Here is a 17,307-nt window from a genome sequence, read left to right on the forward strand (position 1 = left end):
GCTGATCTCCTGGGATTTTAATGCACAACAGTCTCTAGAGTTTGCAGAGAATAGTGCGATAAACAAAAAAACATTTTTGCCGAGGAGAAGGGCCAGACTGCTCAAAGCTGACAAGGTAACCGTTAGTGGTATGCAGAAGAGCATCTCTGAACACACACAAAGGGGTACAGCAGCAGTAGACTTAAGTCTAATAAATAAAGTGCTCGCTGAGTGTATATTCTCAGAATAATATATATTAAATAAAAGGCCAACTTGTTTCTTGTCCAGAATAAAAAAATTTAATTAGCCAATGTATTTCAGGGTGCAGATCACAAACGCAATCTCCAGGTCAGACAAGTGCATCTTGTTCATAAACTGGCTAATATGGCTGAGTTCATCGCTTTATATTTTTGCCAAAGGAATATCTGCTGTTCCAAATCTCAGTTCACGAGGGGAGCTTATTGTGTTTATTCGCCGTTAAACAGTGACTAACGTTTCCACAAACAGCAATGTCAACAATTAATTGTCACCAAACAGATGAACCATATGCTCGCCGCTCACTCAGATGTGCTCTCCTCCTTTGAATTCTTTGTCGGTTTAGCGGCCCCTAGCGGTGCGGATGAACCGCGGCATCACATCCTGTTTTTCTCAATAAAGCCTCGAATAAAAACGACCGTATACCCCACTGCGTGCTGCACGGAAAGGTAATGTGGCCAGCTGTCAACGATGACAATAATGGATACAGCAGCTAACGTCCTTCAGAGTACATTAATGAGGGTGCCAGGCGTAGCTTACATCTGTGATGGGTGTGAAATGGGAGAATAATGGAGTTTTGTCCTTGTGCAGACGTAGAGCTATCCGAATAACCGTGCACATTCAATGTGGACATACGATCTGATAGAGCTGGCTACACGTATACGTAGCGGCGACTGACTCACGTATTTTTGTATCGGCAAGAAGTAGCTAGCTAGCTATTATCATGATGCAACCTTTTAACGCAAAATTGGACTATCTTGCTTATTCGCTGACTCCTAACCAGAGAAAGCAATAATTTTCCAGTTCAACTTCTTAGGCAGCTGTACTGAAATAGAGCAGGTGTTTTACACGGAGATCTGATGTCAGAATTGTTGTCTCTGTGAACCGCACATTTTAGGCACTTCATGGCAGGTTGTAAAAAATACATGACCTTCATCACTTGCTGAAAGGATACCCTATTGGAACTGCGTAAGGGTTCAAGTAAATTTCTGCAGAATAAGGCTATCGTGGCGGTTTCTTGGACAAGATAATCGTTGGAGTTAGCTCGCTATTTGGTTCGGTGTCTTTTGGTTGGTAGGGCGCAGAGTCCGGATACGGTGTATTTTGAAAAATGTATGTTAGCAGCTAGTCTGTTGTGTTATATCATATTGTAACCGTGTATTTACTAACGTTACATTACTAGGGTAGATAGAAATTGTAAGATCGGTCGATGGGCTGCTCCTGAATTAGTCCGGCAGACAGCTGTCACCGCTTCCGTTTTCCTCCTTCTCTAAAAGCATATTCCTGGGAAGCTCGGTGCGTCTTTGCCAGTGGCGACAGCACTCCTATCGTTCATTTAAAGCTAACATTATTGCCTATTGTTTGAAATAAGCGTGAGTGATTCATAAAGAATCATTGGCTAATGTATTTTTTTTGTAACGTTGTTGAATAAGAACGCGGAGTCCAGTAATGTCTTTCACTACCTAGGTAAACCGAGATGTAGCCCACGTCAGCTGCCTAAGGGAAAAAAAAGAAAAAAAGGTACGTTAAGTTTTTTTTTTACTTTGGAATGACTCGTATGTTTCAAACAGGTCTATTTCAACGATTTAAAAAAATACTGTTTCTGTACTGTCTCCCTCACAGACCTGAAGCACAGCTGCGCAGAAAATGAGCACTTACGGGTAGGTGTTCAGTGTTAAAATAGCGAATGAATAGCAGACAGGATACTGTGGCCTGTATTAAGACCGTGGTAACCCGTCTCCGTCCTGAAACGGCAGGTTCTCCGCTGACATGTTCAGTGGCCGGGCGGTACTCGAGGACGATAGCTCGGTCATGGCTCGAATGCAGAAGAAGTTCTGGAAGACCAAGCAGGTTCTGATCAAGGCGACGGGCAAGAAAGAGGACGAGTATGTGGTGGCATCGGACGCCGATCTGGATGCCAAGCTGGAGGTGTGCTAATGCCCGACTGTGTGCAGTACATCTGTCGTGTGTGTGTGTGTGTGTGTGTGTGTGTGTGTGTGTGTGTATGTATGTGTGTATGGGTGTGTGTGTGTGTGTGAGAGTGAGAGAGAAAGTGTGTGTCTGTGTGGATCTTTGACTCCTTCATATCCCTGCCAAATCTGTCTTTGTATTGTGTCCAGTCTAGATCAGATCATTATTGTAAATCCTTTTCCTGTTTCTGATCAAACAAGACATTTATTCAAGTGCACTGGAATAAAACTAATGTGAGAGGTGACACAGCGAGACTTCAGTTCTGCATAGGCATCGGTGTGTTTGCTAAGGCAGTGTGCGTTTGCGTTTCTATTGTCTGGTGCCAGCTGTGGCTAGAGAAACAGCTCTGTTGCCGGGTCTCAAGAGGCCAGAGATCATCGCTGTGAATTAGGGTCAACACCACCCAACACAGCTCCATCAGCTCCTCCACCCTACACCACCTGTGTGTGTGTGTGTGTGTGTGCGCGCACGCACGTGCGCAACTACAATGTGCCACATCTGCCTCCGGTTTTAGGCTGCCAGTGAGATGGAGGTTATGAAAGACAGGGTGTATTTCACAACTTTTTGGTAAAGGAGTTGTGTTGTTAGTTCCTGGAATAAAGGCATTATGGCAGCTTGCTCTGTGTGTGTGTGTGGGTGTGTGGGTGTGTATGCTTGCATGTGTGTGTCTGCATGTGTAGTGTGAGTGTGTAGTGTGTGTATGAGTGTGTAGTCTGTAGTGTGTGTATGAGTGTGTATGAGTGTGTAGTCTGTAGTGTGTGTATGAGTGTGAAGTCTGTAGTGTGTGTATGAGTGAGTTGTGTGTAGTGTGTGTGTGTATGGGTGTGTATGCTTGCATGTGTGTGTGTCTGTATGTGTAGTCTGTAGTGTGTGTATGAGTGAGTAGTGTGTAGTGTGTGTGTGTGTATGGGGGTGTATGCTTGCATGTGTGTGTGTGTCTGTATGTGTAGTGTGTAGTGTGTGTCTGTATGTGTAGTCTGTAGTGTGTGTATGAGTGTGTGTGTGTGTGTGTGTGTGTGTGTGTGTGTGTGTCTGCATGTGTGTGTGTGTGTGTGTAGCGGTAGTTGCTGTAGTGCCCCTCACACTCACACAGTGAGCTGTGATGTCTCCCTGCAGAGGGGATGTTAGTGTGTGTCACACCTCTCCCCTGTTCAGCCCAGCCCGTCTCCCTGCTGACTCAGCACTTTAACACAGCTGTCCATCCAGAGGCTGATCTATATGTACATGTATACAGCCAAATACGTCTGTGAGAATAAAGATATGCCTTTGAGTATCTGTGTGTGTGGTTCTCAGTACTCTGGAGATTTCAGAGTTCAGGGTCCATATCCCTGTAAAGGGTTTTATTTATGAAATAGAAGTTTTTGAGGATGAGAATGGAAAGAGGAGGTAATGCTAGTGACGGTCTCTCTCTCTGCAGTTTTTCCGGTCGGTGCAGGCCACATGCACCGAGCTGCTGAAAGTAGTGGAGAAGTATCAGGAGCGAATCACACGTGAGTACAGCCCGAGAGAGCGGCAGACTGGTGTGTGTGTGTGTGTGTGTGTGTGTGTGTGTGAGTGTGTGTGTGAGTGTGTGTGTGAGTGTGTGTGTGAGTGTGTGTGTGAGTGTGAGTGTGAGTGTGAGTGTGAGTGTGAGTGTGAGTGTGAGTGTGAGTGTGAGTGTGAGTGTGAGTGTCTCAGAGGGGCCAATCGCTGTCTCTGCCCGCCCCAGATCTGTCCCAGGAGGAGAACGAGCTGGGGCTGTTTCTGCGCTTCCAGGCTGAACACGACAAGACCAAGGCGGGGAACATGATGGACGCCACCAGCAGGGCCCTGTGCTCCTCCGCCAAGCAGCGGTACTGCAGTGCTACAGCGGCTAGCGGGGGTCAGCGCGGCTAGCTAGCTTGCGTGGGGTTAGCAGCTCGGCTAGCACGGGGTCAGCTTGGTTAGCATTAACTGACTGGGAACGCATTTGTCTTTGGAACCATAGGACATTACATTACATTATTGGCATTTGTCAGACGCTCTTATCCAGAGCGACGTACAGTTGATTAGACTAAGCAGGAGACAATCCTACCCTGGAGCAATGCAGGATTAAGGGCCTTGCTCATGGGCCCAATGGCTGTGTGGATCTTATTTATGCTACATCGGGATTAGAACCACCGACCTTGCGTGTCCCAGTCATGTACCTTAACCACTACGCTACAGGCCGCCCCAGGAAGAGTGAGAGGCTGGGGTTTACTGGCCCAAATAGACAGTGGCACTCAGTTTCAGAGGCCTGTTCCACCACTGTTTATTTTTCTCTTTCCTGACGCTGTCTCCCTGTTACATGTGTCCCCATCCCCCCAGACTGACTGTCTCCCTGTTGCATACGTCCCCATCCCCCCCAGACTGACTCTCTGTCTCCCTGTTACATGCGTCCCCCCAGGTTGACTCTCTGTCTCCCTGTTACATGCGTCCCCCCAGGCTGACTCTGTCTTCCTGTTACATGCGTCCCCCCAGGCTGACTCTCTGTCTCCCTGTTGCATGCGTCCCCGTCCCCCCAGACTGACTCTCCGTCTCCCTGTTACATGCGTCCCCCCAGGCTGGCTCTCTGCGCCCCGCTGCAGCGGCTGGAGCAGGAGGTGGAGACGTTTCGGCGGCGGGCCATCACAGACACGCTGCTGACGGTGGGGCGCATGGAGAAGTCGCGCACGGAGTACCGAGGCGCCCTGCTCTGGATGAAGGACGTGTCCCAGGAGCTGGACCCCGACACGTACAAGCAGCTGGAGAAGTTCCGCAAGGTCAGGGGGGCTGGGGGGCTGGGGGGCTGGGGGGCTGGGCTCAGACCTCTATCTGAGGTTGTGACTTTTAATTGCGGCGCACAGATCCTTACCCCTCCATCTCGCCGATGTGTGCGGTGAGCTTCCCGGCACAAAATGGCTGCCGCGCGGCTCCCAGGTGGGCTGTGCGTCACACTGAGGTGGTGGCGGTGAATGGGCCCTGTGTGTGGCTGGAGAAAGGGGAGGCAGATGAGACCAGAAAACACACACTGCTGCGATTACCCTGCGAACCGGAGCTGTGTGAACCCCGTAACCCAATACGCACGCCGGCCTCGTTCGACGGGACCGCGGGGAGGGTTAGGCGATGATTCGGGAGGCTGGCTCAGATGGAGGTTTTGTCCCTTTGTTTGAGCGCCAGGCAGCGTTTCCATGGAGGCACCTTTCATATTGTAACAATCCGGTCTCCTCAGTGCTGGGAGCTCAGACTACGTTCTCTGTGAAATTGTATTTAATGCAACACACTACGCATTATTTACACTCACTTTTAGGACTCTGAAGAAGCCAGTTTAAAAATGGCTTGGCGCCATCTGCCACAACATTACCCCCCTCCCCCGTTAAAGTATAAATGGGGATCATTAAATATAAATACACATTGGAGAGAGTGAGGATGGCCACAGTGTTGCCTGACAGCCTGTTTGGCCCTGGGTCAGGCTCAAAACCTTCTGAAGCCTCCCTCTTCGTATTTTCATTTTTGAATTACATTACATTACACTACAGGCATTTAGCAGATCCTCTTATCCAGAGCAACAAAGAAGTGAATGACTTTAATGATCTGATGAGTTGGGGGGGGAAGTTGTGGGCACTAGCCTGGACAAGGTGCAGCCGAGATGAGACATACCTCAATCAGGCTTTTGTTTTTTCGGTTTTCATTAACGGTATTTGAAACGCAAACTCTCTCTGCTGAAATCAGTGCAGCGTTTCCCCTGGTGGAGGGAGCAGGTTCCCCTCCGCGGGACTGCTTAGCGGCCGGATGCTGAAACTCCCCTCTTATCAGCAGCATTGTGCCCTGCTTTCCTGGCCTGAGCGCTAATCAAGATGGGTTGTGGGTAAATGAGTCTGCCATCCTGTCCTGGTCTACTGGTACAGACGCTTTAAGCAACAGAAACCAGGGCCCTGACCTGAACACCCTGAACCCATCTGACACTTCAGCAGAACGCTCTGTTTTAAAAAGAAAGCCAGGTTGTTTTTTTTGTTTTTTTTTGGGGGGGGAAGCTAGTGTCCTGGAACAGCACGCGATGTTTGCTCTCCCTCAGTGAAAACACCATTATCTCAGCCCTCCAGGGAAAACAGGAAGAGCTCCCTAGAGACCCTGAAATGTCTCTGAGCGACTGTTTAATCAACGACTCCGTCAGACCTGAACCACACACTCCACATTGAAGCTGTACATGAGCCCGTTTCGTTTTCCACAAGGAGAAATCAAGTTTTCAACAGTGAATAAACACTTCTGTAGGTTTACAGACATAATTCATGTGAAATATTTAACACTATATACAATATTTTACTTCTCTGAGTTTATGTTCCACTTGTCACCACGCACTCGATCCTAGACTCGGTCACATGACAAACTGGTTGTGCGTGTATGTGCATGTGCATGTTAAAACATTGTTTCCTGCAGTTATTCTCTGGATCTTTGCATCCAGAGAAACAGAAAGAATATTCATTGCAAGCTATTTAGCTGCCACGAGGCCACAGGCTGCCCTGTATAACTCATCAGCGTGGTCTGCAGGTCCAGGGCCAGGTGCGCAACACTAAGGGCCAGTTTGAGAAGCTGAAGAACGACGTCTGTCAGAAGGTGGACATGCTGGGGGCCAGCCGCTGCAACATGCTGTCCCACTCGCTCACAACCTACCAGGTCTGTCCCACATCTACTGACCCACTCGCTCACAACCTACCGGGTCTGTCCGACCCACTCGCTCACAACCTACCAGGTCTGTCCCACATCTACTGACCCACTCGCTCACAACCTACCGGGTCTGTCCCACATCTACTGACCCACTCGCTCACAACCTACCGGGTCTGTCCGACCCACTCGCTCACAACCTACCAGGTCTGTCCCACATCTACTGACCCACTCGCTCACAACCTACCAGGTCTGTCCCACATCTACTGACCCACGCGCTCACTACCTACCAGGTCTGTCCCACATCTACTGACCCACTCGCTCACTACCTACCAGGTCTGTCCCACATCTACTGACCCACTCGCTCACAACCTACCAGGTCTGTCCCACATCTACTGACCCACTCGCTCACAACCTACCAGGTCTGTCCCACATCTACTGACCCACTCGCTCACGACCTACCAGGTCTGTCCCACATCTACTGACCCACTCGCTCACAACCTACCAGGTCTGTCCCACATCTACTGACCCACTCGCTCACAACCTACCAGGTCTGTCCCACATCTACTGACCCACTCGCTCACAACCTACCAGGTCTGTCCCACATCTACTGACCCACTCGCTCACAACCTACCAGGTCTGTCCCACATCTACTGACCCACTCGCTCACAACCTACCAGGTCTGTCCCACATCTACTGACCCACTCGCTCACAACCTACCAGGTCTGTCCCACATCTACTGACCCACTCGCTCACAACCTACCAGGTCTGTCCCACATCTACTGACCCACTCGCTCACGACCTACCAGGTCTGTCCCACATCTACTGACCCACTCGCTCACAACCTACCAGGTCTGTCCCACATCTACTGACCCACTCGCTCACAACCTACCAGGTCTGTCCCACATCTACTGACCCACTCGCTCACAACCTACCAGGTCTGTCCCACATCTACTGACCCACTCGCTCACAACCTACCAGGTCTGTCCCACATCTACTGACCCACTCGCTCACAACCTACCAGGTCTGTCCCACATCTACTGACCCACTCGCTCACAACCTACCAGGTCTGTCCCACATCTACTGACCCACTCGCTCACAACCTACCAGGTCTGTCCCACATCTACTGACCCACTCGCTCACAACCTACCAGGTCTGTCCCACATCTACTGACCCACTCGCTCACAACCTACCAGGTCTGTCCCACATCTACTGACCCACTCGCTCACGACCTACCAGGTCTGTCCCACATCTACTGACCCACTTGCTCACAACCTACCAGGTCTGTCCCACATCTACTGACCCACTCGCTCACAACCTATCAGGTCTGTCCCACATCTACTGACCCACTCGACCTACCAGGTCTGTCCCAAAACTACTGACCCACTCGCTCACAACCTACCAGGTCTGTCCCACATCTACTGACCCACTCGCTCACAACCTACCAGGTCTGTCCCACATCTACTGACCCACTCGCTCACGACCTACCAGGTCTGTCCCACATCTACTGACCCACTCGCTCACAACCTACCAGGTCTGTCCCACATCTACTGACCCACTCGCTCACAACCTACCAGGTCTGTCCCAAAACTACTGACCCACTCGCTCACGACCTACCAGGTCTGTCCCAAATCTACTGACCCACTCGCTCACAACCTACCAGCTCTTCATCTTGTGAAATGCTTTAAATGCTGCTTGTCTGTGTCGTGTGGAGGGCTGATATATGCCTGCCCCCCCCAGACCAATCTGCTGCACTTCTGGGAGAAGACGGCCCACATGATGTCTGGGATCCACGAGGCCTTCAAGGGTTATGTGCCATATCAGTTCACCACACTCAAGGTGCCCGTGTGTGTGTGTGTGTGTGTGTGTGTGTGTGTGTGTGTGTGTGTGTGTGTGTGTGTGTGTGTGTGTGTGTGTGTGTGTGTGTGTGTGTGTGTGTGTGTGTGTGTGTGTGTGTGTGTGTGTGTGTGTGTGTGTGTCCGCATGGCCGTTCCAAAAAACCTGTGGGGTAAAATACTGTAATTCCCTGTGTACTGCATGTGTGTATGCTGTGAGATGGGGTTTGATGGGAAATGTAGTTTTACTGGTCTGCGTGTGCCTGTAGGAGCTGCGGGACCCCCTGGACCAGCTGGGGGAGGCAGACACTCGGGAGAAGAGCCAGGAGAGAGCCGCTGAACCCAGCCCTGACAAGTGAGCCTGCTGCCTCTGACACACACACACTCTCTCTCTCTCTCTCAATGCCGTCCCTTACACACTTCCTGATTCCCCCTTAGGTTGATTTCCCTGGATGAGGACAAACCTGGCAACCCGGCCACAGACACTGGTATGAAGCCTACGTCTCACTCTTTTTTCAAACAGAAATCCTGAGGTTGTTTAACGTGACCACACCTCCGGGACTGCCATCTCATGCTGAGGAACTTGATGATATACACCGGTGTCTTGACAGACAGAAATGCATTCGTTTAGGTTAGAGGGCCGGATTTGGAGGCCAGGTTCGATGGTCCCTGGTGCACTGGAAATCTTCAGACTGCATTGGTGTGCCTGTCAATCAGAGCTTGTGGGTGGGGTTTCTCTGCAGCGTCGGCGCAGGGATTGGACAGGCAGAGCGGGGGCAGGGACAGCGACGGCTCCCTGTGTGCCAGCCTGGACTCTGGTGAGTCTGCAGTGAGCTCCCCAAAAACCTGTGTGTGTGTGTGTGTGTGTGTGTGTGGATATGTTAACGTGACCTGTGTGTGTGTGTGTGTGTGTGTTTGTGTGTGCATGGATATGTTAACGTGAGTGTGTATGTGAGAGTGTGAGTGTGCGTCCGAGTGTGAGTGTGTGTGTGTGTGTGTGTGTGTGTGGATGTGCAAGGATATGTTAACGTGACGTGTGTGTGTGTGTGTGTGTGTGTGTGTGTGTGTGTGTGTGTGTGTGGATATGTTAACGTGACCTGTGTGTGTGTGTGTGTGCGTGCGAGTGCGTGTGTGTGTGTGTGCATGGATATGTTAACGTGACCTGTGTGTGTGTGTGTGTGTGTGTGTGTGTGTGCATGGATATGTTAACGTGACCTGTGTGTGTGTGTGTGTGTGTGTGTGGCCCAGCCCTCTGTGAGCTGGGTGACTCCCCCAGTGCACTCGACACAGACGATGACCTCCTGCTGCCCGACCCTCCAGAGCTCCTATCCCATCAGTCCCCTGTGCCTCCCGCCCTCCCAGCGCCCACAGCGCCCCCAGCAGGCTCCGCCTGGTACAGCAGCTTCCCCCCACTGGAGACCAAACCCACAGAGCCCTGGGGCCTGGGTAATAATGCCCGATTCTGCACCGTCCCTGATACAGAGCTCCTGTCTGAGTCCCCTCTATACTGTACAGTGCTCCTGTCTGATTCTCCTCTATGCTGTACAGCCCTGCTCCTGAAATCACAGCCCTCGAGGGCTGCTGGTTTTCCACCCTCTCTTTACCTGGGAGTCAGGTGTGCAGACAGGTTGGCCAATCAGCAGCATAAATTGTTCAATTAATTATCCGGGAGGAAAGAAAACCAGGGCCGGATTTGAGAGTCCCTGCTGGACTGGGCTGCTGATTCACCCGTGTGCTGTAGAGAGCGGTTCTTCTGCTCCTGGGCCTGACTCCTGCTTCCTCATTCCCCCTGCAGTACCCCTGTCCTCTCCTGTCAGGGGGGATGGTGTGTGTGTCTCTGGGGGGCTGGTGTGTGTGTCTCTGGCGGGATGGTGTGTGTGTGTCTCTGGGGGGATGGTGTGTGTGTGTCTCTGGGGGGATGGTGTGTGTGTGTCTCTGGGGGGATGGTGTGTGTGTGGGTCTCTCTGGGGGGATGGTGTGTGTGTGTGTGTCTCTGAGAGGATGGTGTGGGTCTCTCTGGGGGGATGGTGTGTGTGTGTGTGTCTCTGAGAGGATGGTGTGGGTCTCTCTGGGGGGATGGTGTGTGTGTGTCTCTGGGGGGATGGTGTGGGTCTCTCTGGGGGGATGGTGTGTGTCTCTGGGGGGATGGTGGGTCTCTCTGGGGGGATGGTGTGGGTCTCTCTGGGGGGATGGTGTGGGTCTCTGACAGTCTCTCTCTGCTCAGGACTCTGTCTCTAACTATCAGCATCACTTGCTAGGATCTGTTTTCATCACTGTGCTTCCTTAGGTAGCCGTGTGCTATACGGGTTAACTCGTATTCGCTTGCTGTGACGTCATCACATGTGTGATGTCATCTTCCCAGTAAGACACTGTGGGTAATGGAGTCTGCCAAATAGGAGGATAAATAAAGATTCTAACCCTCCCCCAACCCCCTCTCTCCCTCTCTCTGTCTCTCCCCACAGGGGCCACAGACCTGCTGGAGCCTGCCCAGCAGAAGCAGAGCGAGGAGGATGAGGATGGAGAGATGAAGGGGGAGCTGCTGTTCCTGCAGGAGTTCCTGAGCGGGGGCCCGTCGGGGGGCAGTCAGGACTTCAGCCGGGAGTGGCAGGACGCTTTCGGCAGCTTCGAGCCCCCGGCACCGCCGCCCCCCGCGGCCCCCGCCAGCGCACCCCTCCTCTCCCCCTCCCACACCCCCGCCTCAGCCGCCTTCCTGCCCTCTCAGCTCCTGGACCAGAGCCTCAGCTCCACAGGTCTGTCTGCGGCAGTCTGCCCCCTGCTGGCCGGAGGAATGCCCTGCCACTGTCCATGCTGTATCACAGCACTTAATGCAGTTACACAGGAGCCCTATTCAGATTAATGGCATTTTTAAAACACCCTGAAATGCAGGTTAGAGCGGCACTAGCTTAGTATACATATACACATAAGTGTGGGGGTCTGACATCAAATGAGGATGTGTGCTGCTGTGTGAAAGGATTTTGATTGGAGGGGAACCGTACATTTGGTCACCATACACGCCCACTGGTACAGGATAACGTTCAAAAATCCTTTTCCTTGTGCGTGAAAATACATAAGTATTACAATGTTATACTTTTTTTTGGAATATATACTTTGAGACCTGTTCATTTGTTTATGAAGACTTTCGTAAATTGAGTAAAAAGTGAATTTTGATTGTTAATGGACGCATGTCCGGACTGACTGTTCCCTTCTGCTGCTGCAGGCTGGGTGACTCCGCCCATGTTCCAGGCTCCGCCCCTGCAGCCCCCACAGGCTCCTGGCCAGGCCCCGCCCACTCCAAGTGCTCCAAAGACGACAGCCAATGGTGAGGGCACTTTTGGGTGGCTCTGATATAGTTTCCATGGTGACGGGACACTTTTCGGGGGCTACAACAGTTTCCATGGTGACGGGACACTTTTGGGGCTGTGATGGGTGGGAGATGAGGGTTCACCCCTGGCTCTGCTCCGTGGCGGGAATCTCTGGGGAAAATGTCCGTGTTGGGACAGACGCCCGTCCGGTCTGCCGAGTGAACGGCAGCTTTTGCTGATCTTTTAAACAACTTTGGTTGGTAAGACGATGGCGTATCTGGCTGGTTAGTGGTGTGTTTCTGTGCAGTGCGCTTCCATTACTTTTCTATCGGCTGCTGTTCTCCTGAACGTCCACTGGGTGGCGTGAAAAACAAGCGCAAGTCAGTAGTGCTAAGGTTTGTGTCAAGAATGTAGGGAATTACATTTTTTATAAATAATAATAATAATAATAATAATTCATAACTCCCTCTATCAATGATGATATTACAAATTAAGCAGAGGTGCACAGAAAGCCAAATATATCTCTTTTTAAATGACGGGAAAATGCGTACACATACGCCAATGATATTGGCAGTAATTAAATACAAGTGGTTTTAGTTGGAGAAGTGTATGAGAACGTTTCACTACAACAAGTAACACAACACACTAAGGGCAGACTAACGTAGGTCAACGGTGTAATTTAAACTCGTTGGGGTAACCTCGTACCAGAAACGCCAAAGAACTTGTGACCACAGTATCAGAACAAGTTCAGTCTAAATAACTGAATACCGGGTAAAGGTTGTTCGTTTCGGTACCATCGGATTCCTGACTTTATTACCCAACGGATTCTTGAAAAATGCGCATTTTAAAGTAGCAGAATCTTAGTTAGTCCAAAAATCATATTAAACCCGCATTTTATGACAAGCATTGTCCACAATAGGTTTATTCCCAATAGTTATGCCCATTTGCCGAAATAAAAGTGTTGGTTTAACTGCCTATTAAAAGTTTACGCGTTTGATAACTATAGCTCGCTACATGAGAAAATGAAGGAAAAAAACACGACTGGCGCGAGTTGCCATTGTAACGTTAGCTGGGTAGGCTAACTTAGTCACGTAGCCGCGTAAGTGAACGTTTGTTATATAAAAAAAGGATTGAGCCTACCTCTCAGGATGTATGTGGACCAGGGACCAACATTTGACGTCGTTTCGCGTCCATTTTACGCTTACAAACGGTGCATCGAGTCAAAGTTTTGTCTCAGTCAAGGTGCAAACACAAATGGTATTTACTCCAAAAATCGCGTCGACCGAGAAATTGATCAAACGTCCTACGTCGCTGACGTTGAATGCGTAGTGAAAGGTGAATAGCAGGTAAGATTTAAAATTGGAAATCGATTGAAAAATATCCGTTTGCGATGAAATCCATTTAAATTATGTATGCGTCCATTTTAGAGTGTATAATTGAGTCTGTCTGATGCTGCGAGAATGTCAGTCTAAAAAAGAAAGAAAAGTCAAAGTCAGAAGTCTTGAAAATCGTGCGTGGAGTCGGACTGTATCCAAGTCCTGGATTTAAGTGCTAACGTTACACTGATGCACACACACCCATGTTGTGTCAATGTAGATCTTTCGTTACAAAAATATAGCTGTAGATTATAGATAATGAGAGCCTGTATCAAACACTTGTCTATCTGCTGCTTGAAGCATGTGCAGTTATTCAGTGATGCTGACATTCTCTGCGCAGCAGAAGGCTGCATTTTCTATGCTAAGCTGTTACCAGGGATGGACAGACGTGTGCTAATAACCGGGTGTGTGTGCACGCATCTTAGAACCCCAGCTGGTCTTAGCTGGAATCTTCAGCAGGGTTTCTCTCTGTGCTGTGTTGTGTCCCCTGCGCTCTGCGCTGTGTTCCCTGCACTCTGTGCTGTTGTGTTTGTGGCCTGCGCTCTGTGCTGTGTCCCCTGTGCTCTGTGCTGTGTTCCCTGCGCTCTGCGCTGTGTTCCCTGCGCTCTGTGCTGTGTTGTGTTCCCTGCGCTGTGTTCCCTGCGCTCTGCGCTGTGTTCCCTGCACTCTGTGCTGTGTTGTGTTCCCTGCACTCTGTGCTGTTGTGTTTGTGGCCTGCGCTCTGTGCTGTGTCCCCTGTGCTCTGCGCTGTGTTCCCTGCGCTCTGTGCTGTGCTGTGTTCCCTGCGCTCTGTGCTGTGTTGTGTTCCCTGCGCTCTGTGCTGTGTTCCCTGCGCTCTGTGCTGTGTTGTGTTCCCTGCGCTCTGTGCTGTGTTCCCTGCGCTCTGTGCTGTGTTCCCTGCGCTCTGTGCTGTGTTGTGTTCCCTGCGCTCTGCTCCCTGCGCTCTGTGCTGTGCTGTGTTCCCTGCACTCTGTGCTGTGCTGTGTTCCCTGCGCTCTGTGCTGTGTTCCCTGCACTCTGTGCTGTGCTGTGTTGTGTTCCCTGCACTCTGTGCTGTGCTGTGTTGTGTTCCCTGCGCTCTGTGCTGTGTTGTGTTCCCTGCACTCTGTGCTGTGTTGTGTTCCCTGCGCTCTGTGCTGTGTTCCCTGCACTCTGTGCTGTGTTGTGTTCCCTGCGCTCTGTGCTGTGTTCCCTGCGCTCTGTGCTGTGTTCCCTCCGCTCTGTGCTGTGTTCCCTGCGCTCTGCGCTGTGTTGTGTTCGTGGCCTGTGCTCTGGTGCGGTCCCTGACCCTGGCTCTCCCTCTGCAGCCCCCGCCCGAGCGACGCGGGACATGTCCGCCTGGTTCAACCTCTTCGCCGACCTGGACCCGCTCTCCAACCCGGACGCCATCGGCCGCTCTGACGAAGAGCTGCTCAACGCCTGAGGGGGGCGCTGTGGGGCAGCAGAGCAGCGTGTGTGTCTGTGTGTGTGTGTGAGACTGCATGTCTGTGTGTATGAGTGTTTGTCTGCTTGTGTGAGTGTGTCTGTGTGTGAGTGTCTGCAATGTGAGTGTGTGTGTGTCTGTGTGTTCTCTCTCTGTATCCAAGTTCTGGTTGGCCAGACTTGGCGGGCAGATTACAATATTCTCTTAGGCCACGGAAATGTATTAAGATTCCGGAACACTATAATAATTCTATAATAATTCTGTAATATCATTATTGGCAGTATACTTGGGTGTATATTATAGATAGCTGCTTTTTTTTTTTTCTGGTGTTTTGTGCGCACTAGATCTTCGGCTCTGGCATAACTTCCATTTGGGGGGTAAACGGGGCACTGAATATTTTAACTTTTTTCACTTTTGCAACTGATGCAATTAATGAATAGCAAAACAATCGACCAGGCATTGGGTAAATGATTGAGTGATTTAATGTGTGTGTGGATATTAAAATCTTATTCCCAAAGAGTACATTTTACCGTGGACTGAATATCGCGTCGCGGAGTGAACAAGGTCACATTCGTTCCGTGACTGCTCAGCACGGAGGCTGAGAATTCCCAGTTCGGGGAATCACGGAGCATTCGGGAATGCTCTTTATGGGGACTTCCCCATGTGTTGGGTTTTGAGTGTTGAACTGAAACTATAACTATACTGTGGGCGACTGGAGAGGGTGAAATATGCAAAGTAATGTTTGGGGTTTGATTTGGGTTTCCATTAATAATATTAAAGCGATTCCCACTGCTGTGAATTTCATTACTGTATGTTTTGGGTGACATAGGGGGAGGAACAGGGTATGCCTTCTGCAAATATTTGCTTATGAAATTTAAACTGACACATTTTTTATTTTACACTACAGCAGACAATATGTAACCAATGTAAGACAAATACGTCTCTGTATGTATTATTTAAAGTATTGTTTGGTATAGCCTGATATTTGTGTATACGGACACTCCAAGAAGCAAGATGGTGTTTGTAGCCCTGTTCAGCTGGGCACGGTGGTGTTTGTAGCCCTGTTCAGCTGGGCACGGTGGTGTTTGTAGCCCTGTTCAGCTGGGCACGGTGGTGTTTGAAAGACTGGTCACTTGGGGATGGTGGCGTTTGTCAGGCTGGTCAGCTGGGGGCGGTGTTTGTTTGGGACACTGGATCCTACGTTTTATTTGAATTGTTGCGGGACCAAGTTGTTTGCTTGAAGCTGCAGGAGCTTGTGATGGTGCACAGGAGGCGGACTCTGACTGACTCTCACCAAGGTCTCCACACAGGCTTTTTATTATTCTTATTTGAGCTGCTCAGAAAATGAGGTTGTGTTGCCTGCTGGAGTGCTGATACCTGCCTGTCCCTGTCATGGTCGACGCACAATTTCCTCTTCTCCATGAGTAAACACGACCTGGGCATGCTCGAGACATTACCCACCTCCCCACATCAACACTTTGCTGTGACACTGAAACTCAAGTATGCTTTAATTTTAATATTAATATTAACGTTGATGTGGTTGTGAGAGTAAGAAGATGTAAATATTTGAACACGGCAGTTTTCTTTTAGGCAGGTCAAAAGGAGTCTTACACATTATAAAATGACAGATATGACATAGAACGGAATGTATTTCAGTCACAACATGCTTTAAATGTTTTCCATCTATGCCTTTTATTTCAATACTGAATGTCACGGTTGTTTCTCAGATTCTCAACTCTGTTGAACAGGAAGCTGAAATTGCTTTGGTAAAAGTTGTTAACTACTGAAATAATAAACTGACAACATTTTAATGGATTTTTCTTTCAGAGACTGAACTCTTCTTTATAAAAAAAGTCTTCTGCCGACGGTCAAAATTCCCTGACTGCGGGTCTCTGAAGTGATGAGGCCTGTTCTGGGGGCATTTCGCAAAGCAGGATTATGGAGTTGGCAGGGTAACTGCAGCAAATAAAACCCGGCACCCTCCCACACCTGGAACGTGGACTGAAGTAAAAAGAGCTGGTCCAGGTTTTACTCAGTGCAGTTATCCTGCTAACTCCGTAATCTGCCTTGAGAAACAGGACCCAGGTTTATATTTTACTGATATTGGAACAAGAGATGTTCTCTGACTTTGACGGCAAGGGTTGATTCTTTGCTACATTTTGCGGTTTCATGCCAAAGGCATCAGCAGCGTCTCTCACCGGAGCAGGGCTGTGGTTCTGCGGCTCTGCGGCAGGCCCATGAGCAGGGTGAAGCTTCCCAAATCCAGAGAACAGAAACCTGGAGAAGTTCGTGGTTAATGAGTCGAATCCTCTAAGCAGAAACCACATGCATGATTTAGAGCAAGTGCAAGTTTATTATTCTCATGTGGACAGCATTGGTTCACTCACACCAGAGAGGAAGAGGACTGAATAATAAAACTTGGGGGAAATAAGGAAACAAAAGTCCAAATATAATAAGGATCCAGCTGCTGTTTAATCAAACTTGTGTCCAGTCAAACGGTCATGTGTATAAACCCAGTCGCTGCTTTG

The 17,307-nt window shown here is 49.9% G+C and overlaps 1 protein-coding gene and 1 long non-coding RNA gene across 4 annotated transcripts; one reads left to right on the forward strand and one right to left on the reverse strand.

Annotated features, from left to right (window-relative positions):
• Window positions 1-699: 699 nt before the first annotated feature.
• On the forward strand, window positions 700-16,594 carry ical1 (islet cell autoantigen 1-like). Of its 3 annotated transcripts, XM_061225802.1 has the most exons (16): window positions 700-1,203; window positions 1,702-1,755; window positions 1,858-1,895; window positions 1,992-2,163; window positions 3,623-3,695; window positions 3,914-4,037; window positions 4,766-4,964; window positions 6,730-6,855; window positions 8,584-8,682; window positions 8,948-9,033; window positions 9,117-9,166; window positions 9,422-9,496; window positions 9,927-10,124; window positions 11,141-11,428; window positions 11,896-11,997; window positions 14,664-16,594. In XM_061225802.1, the coding sequence occupies exons 3-16, from the start codon at window positions 1,882-1,884 to the stop codon at window positions 14,777-14,779; spliced, it is 1,722 nt and encodes a 573-aa protein (XP_061081786.1). In that variant the 5' UTR covers window positions 700-1,203; window positions 1,702-1,755; window positions 1,858-1,881; the 3' UTR covers window positions 14,780-16,594. The 3 variants fall into 3 exon arrangements, with proteins under 3 accessions (XP_061081786.1, XP_061081787.1, XP_061081788.1); XM_061225803.1 differs by lacking the exon at window positions 9,927-10,124 and having other exon boundaries at window positions 700-1,755; XM_061225804.1 differs by lacking the exons at window positions 9,927-10,124; window positions 11,141-11,428; window positions 11,896-11,997; window positions 14,664-16,594 and having other exon boundaries at window positions 700-1,755; window positions 9,310-9,445.
• On the reverse strand, window positions 4,749-13,294 carry LOC133116352 (uncharacterized). Its single transcript, XR_009705856.1, has 3 exons — window positions 13,121-13,294; window positions 5,057-5,173; window positions 4,749-4,946 (listed from the first exon to the last, which is right to left on the reverse strand). It is a non-coding gene; the product is annotated as an uncharacterized LOC133116352 (long non-coding RNA).
• Window positions 16,595-17,307: the final 713 nt, after the last annotated feature.

This window comes from Conger conger, chromosome 17 (genome assembly GCF_963514075.1).
Source record: "Conger conger chromosome 17, fConCon1.1, whole genome shotgun sequence".
Lineage (NCBI taxonomy): Eukaryota > Metazoa > Chordata > Actinopteri > Anguilliformes > Congridae > Conger > Conger conger.

Excerpts from the sequence above, each read along its gene's own strand:
- ical1 (XM_061225802.1), top strand. Across the intron at positions 4,038-4,765 it reads TGCTCCTCCGCCAAGCAGCG|GCTGGCTCTCTGCGCCCCGC; the intron begins GTACTGCAGTGC and ends GCGTCCCCCCAG. Across the intron at positions 9,167-9,421 it reads CAACCCGGCCACAGACACTG|CGTCGGCGCAGGGATTGGAC; the intron begins GTATGAAGCCTA and ends GTTTCTCTGCAG.